The following is a 7,096-nucleotide window of genomic DNA, read 5'->3' on the forward strand; positions in this document are numbered from 1 at the left end:
GCTCCTATGCCCTCGGTCGGCCAGCATTACCCACACGACACCAACACACTAACACTTTGGCCTTTTCTACTGTGTTTGGGGAGCATGGAAACTGCTGTTGCTCACCATAACTCCACCATCAACAGAGACTTTGTAGATTTGGGCCGTCTTACCGTGCCGCTCACTCGTACATCATAAAGCCGTCCCCAGTCATCTTCATGGCTATCCACCATCATCACGCTGTCATCTTCCTCCATGAGCCACTCAGCCTGCAAGTCAACCTTCACTTCCTCTCCCATGGAGTGCATCCCTATAGCAGGGAACAGCCCCTCAGCCGACACAGGGACCTCTACCGAACCGACCTGGAGAGGAGACAAGGAATGTGTTAAGAATGAATAGATCACATCATCAATACAAAATGAAAACAGAGACAACGGCACTTCCACTTCACTGACCTGCCGGATTGATATGTTAGGTTCACCTGTTATTTTGTAGCTCTTTGATTAAAAAAAAAAAAAAAAGACAATAAAAAAAATCTTTGTTGGCTCAAAGATGGGAAAAAAAAAAAAAAAACCTACCTCTTTGCCATTTTTAGTGAAAAACACTGTGGTAAAGCCTGCTTCAATATTCTCTGAGTGTATTCCACAACCAATGCGGTCACCGCGAACACATTTTGGACCAAATTGTCGACCCATAGGATTGCCGTTGTACAACCTAGAAGGAGAGACAGTATTTTCATACAACTACTGGATTCCTGAACGCTGGGCCATCATTCCCTTTATAACTGTAATGGTGAAGTGACGCGAGTGTTCTCAATCTACAAACTACATGTGAGGGATCAGTGAACAAGATACTAAGTTTCTATATTACGACCCCAATTCTGGTCTATCTAAGAAATATTTGACTTTCATTTTGTCATCTAAACGATGCAGTTATCTATTAATTTTCTAAACTAAAACAGATAGCTCGGGGTTCTAAGGCAATGTGTCACCAATTATCGACAAAAGTGGTTTTGTGCTTGACAAAAGTGATTGAGCTGTACTGTTAATGCGTGTAGCTCCAGCACCAACACATCCTGCTCTGTCGTGAAAGCGTAGATGGCTGCGCTTTAACTTACTTGCCATTGTCAGCATGATAGGCCACAGAGAATGGGAGCCAACCAGGCTGGTGATCCAGTCTGTAGAATTTAGGCACCAGGCCCACAGCAATGGTCCCCCTGACCCCCGTGTCCACTATTGTCACCTAAACACACACACACACACACACACAGTTAATTTAGACAAAATACCAAAATGTACATTAACCCCACTGCTTGTACACTTGTTGCCGGCCAAATTACTACAACATTTTTCAATTAAAACATTTAAAAGCAAGTCGTATATTTTACTGTCCCAAACTTCAATGAGTCACACTTTCATTGGAAACCTTGAGTCCATAAAAGAAGGCTGCTTTAAAGTTTTTGCTTATTTTTTTTTATCCTAGCCCCAGACTGTCTACAAAATGCTGTGTGTTTATATCCCAGCATGGGTATACAGCCATCCAGAGACCCACTGGCAGCATAAGGAGAACCTCCACAACGATCCCACCCACACCACCTCAGACAGCCAGCCATCCATCCAGCCAAGCGAAGGCAAATCAGGACAAGATGACGCAAGCTGGCAAACAAATGTAGGTGAGAGGTGATGCAAGTAGAAGAGAATAGCCCCGTTTCCGTCAGTATTTGTTCCCTTTCTTTGTTGGTGACCTCTTAAAGTCATCTATAACTGGTTTGGAACACTTCTTCCTCTGTACCACTCCGTTGTATGTCTTTCTGTCTCATTCTACTCATTCACTCTTCACTGCTGACAGGCAAATCGCCGCTCTTGCATGGCGACTATCAGCACATCTGAAAGCAAACGTCTTGGGTTTCCCTGAGCAAAAAGCCAGGCCCGATTCCTCTTGGCTAAACTCTGCCACATTTCAAGGGGATAATACCAAAACCTTGCTTAGTTAAACAACTAACTTCCTGGCAGGTTAACCTTTGTGTTCAATGACATTAAAACATCATTTAGTATGAATGGCTGTGTGTGTGTCCTGATAAAGCTTTGAAAGAAGTGAGAGGTGAGTGACGCGGATGAGGACACAGCAGGAATGTGCTAACTGATGAGCCATCATGATACATTGATGAATGAATGGATTTTTCTCATAAATCTGCTGAAATGATGTGAATGTTATAAATGTCCAGCTGGGTTTGAAGAAGACAGATGTAGAAAACACTGGAGAGTGTACAGCCATACTGACAAAAGGTGCATTGGACAAGTATTACGAGGAAACACGAGGATCGCAGTGACGCATACTTTGACAAAAGTCTGACCTTTAATGGAACAAAAGCTCACAAAGTTTCAAGATATCTGGGAAACTGACAGCATGTGCGTCAGTGTGGAGAAATATATTGCTTTGAAGCAACGGTTATGATATCACTCTTAACTCCTCTTGTTTAAATGTCATCAGTCGGGACAGAGAGTGAAAGAGATGGAGCTCTCGTTTAAAGGAAAATGTCACATCTGGCGCAAAGCAGGGACACATGACAAACATGGAGCATTAAGTTAACGTCACAGTGCCTTTTGGCTACACCAGGTGGATGCTGCATTATCCCATCAGGCCCTGAGACGTAGTTAACAGGCTAATGTATAGGCCAAATGTTTTGTTAAAGTCTAAAAATGCAGAAAAAGGAAGTCCAGCCATCCTTCCTCACCTGGCATTCCTCGACTACACATCACCTCGCTTGCTCTGACTGCTCAGGCTCCTAAATAACACACCGCAGCCCTGTGCTCAGGCCCTAATTTATGATTGGTCTCTTGCAGGGTTTCCTGTACTAAATCACCCAGACACTTTTTCTTCATGCTCTGCTGTACGTAAGAAAAACTATTAGACAAGCCTGATGCACAGACACACAGCAGCCCTGTGTGCAATGTCCCAAACTCTCTCCTGCTGCCAGTCTGCCTGCATGTCTGCTGAAAAACTCTGTGTGTTAGATTAATCTTTGAGCTGGGAGATACCACCTAACCCACACCCTAACTCTCATTCCGACGCAACAAGGACATTTTTGAGGTAGTGGTTTTGCACTGGTGAACTGGGACTGTGGGGGGGCACACAGAATTTAATATGAAGTTCAGAAAATTGTCAGCAATAAGATTCCAGAGGCTAAAATTGCTGGCTGAATGGAAAAGCAATCTTGGGCACAACCGGGGAAGTGGTATGTGGGCAGCCTATCATATTGTGAATAATTCACCCCAACATTTCAGAATGAATAATTGTGCAAAGTACCAATCGTCATGTTATTTTCTAATGAGTGTCTGTCTACCCCTAAATGTATGGTAAAGAACAAAGAGGGGGAAGCAAGGTCAGTTAGTTATCATTTCACTAATAATGCACCAAAGAAAACAGAAATCAGACACACAATCAGAGAGATAGTTATGATAATTACGCAAGATGATGTACAACATAATAGGCATCACCATCATGAGCCGTACCTCAAAGTAGCAATTTCCCTTTGATAAAGGATGGGGAGCCACATAGCAACCTACTTCATCGGAGTTCCCTTGGTAACTATAAAAAAGAAAGATAGAGATGACAGGTTAAGATTAGGTGGCTTCACAAGCACAAACCTGGATCACGACAGAGAAAACAGAGCGACGCGGAGTTCGTCTTTTGATAGAGAGATCAGCAAGACAGATTAAGCGTGCCAGTGAGTGAGAAATGAGACAAAAAGCGTGGCGTTATTTTAAAAAATCACAAGAATGTTACATCCGCTTTGAAACTATACAGCTACTCTGTGAGAACCAGGGATGTCAAATAACAAGCAGATAATTACTGCTTATTATTCGTTCTAAACATATGATGCCACACAGTTCCATGGTGATCTAGGAAGCATGTGAAAACTGGAGATGCATGCACATAACAAACATAAGTTTATCCATAAAAGACTCCAATGTGTAACTTGATGGAGCCCTTTATCAATACCGGTGTACTGAAAGCATAGGACAACATTAAAGTGCTGAATCAAACACAGCAACTCTACGATAAGGAACCACAACTATTTATTTACTTGTAATCACTGTGTAAGATAATTACATGGTACAGACCGCTAAGGCTTTCTAAGGTCAATCAAACATACTTATAGAGAGCCACATTTTCCAGGAAGGCTGGCCTAGATTTCGGGGTAAATGCTATACCATTTACAGCCTCTTTAAAATATGGAATCTGTAACATTGCAGTTTGAGTAGCTCCTTTTCAGCTTTCAAACACGGGTCTCCATGGTGGAAAAGTGTTTGTGTTATTTCTATTAACCTGAAAACATTAAATTCAGACTTGAGCTAAAAAGGAAGAGTTATGAAAATGTCACAAGGTTGGTCGTACCAACAGGTAAACTTGCCAGCGGATTTACGTAATGAAGTGGATGTCTGAAAGGGGCTTTTGTTATGCTGCACTGGAAATCAGCCTGTACTGACAATCCTTGAAAATATTAATGTTTCAAAGTGTTTCTGAGAAAAGAAGCAAAGCTGTTTCAATTCAGTAATGGGGAGGCGGCTAAATGAATGCACACACATCTGGCTGATGGCTGCAGGAAGACGGTCGGGTAAAAGGCTGACATGACTATTACTTTAGCTCTCCCCATCCAGCCATGTGGAAGAAGAGCTTCACCTGAGAGTGTCTCCATCCTTTAGCAACCTCATGTAGCGCTCCTGTGCTGGCCGCCCTTCCCCCATCTCTCGGATTCTACGCCTCCAATTCAAATATCTGTGGTGTAGGTTGATGTCATCCATCTGAAAGAAGAAAATGGAACAGTGGAAAATCTGGTATTTTACTGATTAGGTTCAACAGGCTGTGCAAGGATTCTTCTCCTCCAAACAGCCCAGGTCTCAGACAACTGGTCAGCCTGGTGGTGCATTCAGAGCCCGTGTTGTAAAGACAAACCTTTTCATCCTTTTAAAACACATGTGCTCTGAAATGACATCAGTTAGTTGCATTTAAAGTTTCAGATATGTTTATTCTCAATTCAACACTTTCCCTGCTCAGATCCATTCACATAATGAAAAAAATACAAATGCTTGCTTGCATATTGAATATCAGAGAGAGGTTTGGACGTATTCTCATCTCCAACTATCACACTATGCTGAGAAAAACACAGCTGTTTCAGATTTTTAGATTTCTGGCATTAATGCTGAATGCGATTTTGGAAATGCAAAACAAAAGGACTGTTTAGTTTTCATCCTCAAGCATTTGCAAATAAACCACAGTATTCAGTCATTACATACGTATCCCATTCAAACAGGAGTTACTTCACTAATAATGAGACTGGTATATGTATTCTTTGCTCACTCAAGTCAAATTATTGTTCAATTGTTGTTGTTTTTCTTAAATTCGGTTTGCATGCAAAGATGAATTATAAATGCCGACATCTTAAATAACTATACTATGAAGTGTTTAAAGTTACCATCATCTACTTCATGCTACTAATACATTACATTGCTTCCTTTCATTTGATTCTACCTCTCTAAAGTTGACTTTTGAACAGCACTAACATGTACGACTCCGCAACATGTTTCCAGTTCCGCCATGTTTCTATAACCATAACCCCGTAACTATTTTTCATATTTTATTCTACTGGCCTCATTCTTACTAATGACACCGAATTGAGCGATTTCAATAATAATAAAGCCTTCACGGTCAATATCTGTTTCCTATAATATTACTAATTGCAATATCACACTAAGCTGCTGTCGGCTCGTTTGAATGAATGACAAACACTACGTACGATTATTATCTTGTCCTAATATTGGTAGTTAGTGAGTATTTTCAAAGTATAGAGCTTAACGCAGCTGAGCAGGAGAGGGCGTTCCGGTGTTTACAGCTAACGTTGTCAAAATTCACGACCACCAGCAACTCTCACATACCAGCTAACTGAAGCGAATTTGTTGCGAAAGCAACCTGCCGACTTCCACTACAGGATACAATAGATGAACATGGCGGTTATTTTGACTGTTTGTGTTTATCTTAGTTTCCTCGCTGACGATAATAGAGCCACAAAGCGACATGTTTAGCTTCCTTAGCGGCTAGCCGATTCGTTTCCACCTAGCTAATAGTTAGCAAAAGCCTTCTGTCATGTTTATACAAAGTAGCTACCACAAATTAACTTATCTTACGTGTCGGTGTCGATATCTCAAAAGCTTACCTGTTATCTAGACGGCTAATTATACAAAAGTCACTTTTGATTATCAGCTATCCATGGGTTCACATAAAACTTTAGGAAACTGGAGCTCGGCGCTTCCCAGTGACGCCATAGCCAGTTCCCCGCAATAACCAATCACAGCGAACTCTGACAAACCGTTGACAAAGCTTCGGCCAATCCTATCGCTCGAATTTGTGTGTGTATGTGCGCGTGTGTGCGCGTGTGTGCGTCATCTCTCCCTTGTCAGAAACCCAACGTTGGTGCCTAATAAAGGTGTTTGTGCATAATGTGATTGGGACCGAGCCTCAGGACCAATTTAAGGAGCACCAAGCAACAAGCATGTGACTGGTAAGTACCACAATCTCCCAGTATTGTTTTCCTAATGTTCAACTGACATATCACTATACTACAATACTGTTATTACAGGAATGATGTGGATTCTAGTACACATGGGGGCCATTGCTCAGGAAATGGTAGAGCAGTCAGGATTGGAAGGTTCTTGGTTTGATTCTGTACTCCAAATGTGTTCCTGAGCAAGGCACTAAACCCCTAACTGCTCCTGCAAGTTGCTTATGGTATGCCCCTGCCATAGGTGTAGGAATAGGTGAATGTGAGGTCATTGTAAAGCGCTCTGGATAAAAGCACTATATAAGAACAGTCCATTAACCGTTTACATGGACAGAGCCTGTTGGGATAAAGCTGAGCAAGGGGTGGGGGGTCGGAGGGGTGGAAGAAGAAATTGTGTGTAATCGAGGAGTTAAAATGAATAATCCAGGGGAATGTGGAAACAAGAGCCCCTGCTGGCTTGCCGTGTGTTTTGGAACATTCTCCTGTTATGTGGAATCAGACTAGTGGGACCGCTGCTGTAGCTCGCAAGCTGATGGGAACACAAGACGGCAGGTGATT

The 7,096-nt window shown here is 42.2% G+C and overlaps 1 protein-coding gene across 1 annotated transcript in view; it reads right to left on the reverse strand.

Moving 5' to 3' along the window:
* The window catches only part of spryd3 (SPRY domain containing 3), a 32,475-nt gene extending 26,159 nt beyond the window's left edge, over positions 1 to 6,316 (reverse strand). Inside the window, exons 1-6 of the mRNA XM_076167158.1 lie at positions 6,194 to 6,316; positions 4,663 to 4,784; positions 3,492 to 3,567; positions 1,097 to 1,221; positions 558 to 693; positions 153 to 341 (exon numbers count right to left, since the gene is read on the reverse strand). Coding sequence (XP_076023273.1) covers positions 153 to 341; positions 558 to 693; positions 1,097 to 1,221; positions 3,492 to 3,567; positions 4,663 to 4,784 — 648 coding nt within the window. The 5' untranslated portion in view covers positions 6,194 to 6,316. The remainder of the gene's footprint in view (positions 1 to 152; positions 342 to 557; positions 694 to 1,096; positions 1,222 to 3,491; positions 3,568 to 4,662; positions 4,785 to 6,193) is intronic.
* Positions 6,317 to 7,096: the final 780 nt, after the last annotated feature.

Source organism: Genypterus blacodes, unplaced genomic scaffold (assembly GCF_046128005.1).
Source record: "Genypterus blacodes isolate CSIRO-AG114 ecotype Tasmania unplaced genomic scaffold, CSIRO-AGI_Gbla_v1 ptg000156l_1, whole genome shotgun sequence".
Taxonomy (NCBI): Eukaryota; Metazoa; Chordata; class Actinopteri; order Ophidiiformes; family Ophidiidae; genus Genypterus; species Genypterus blacodes.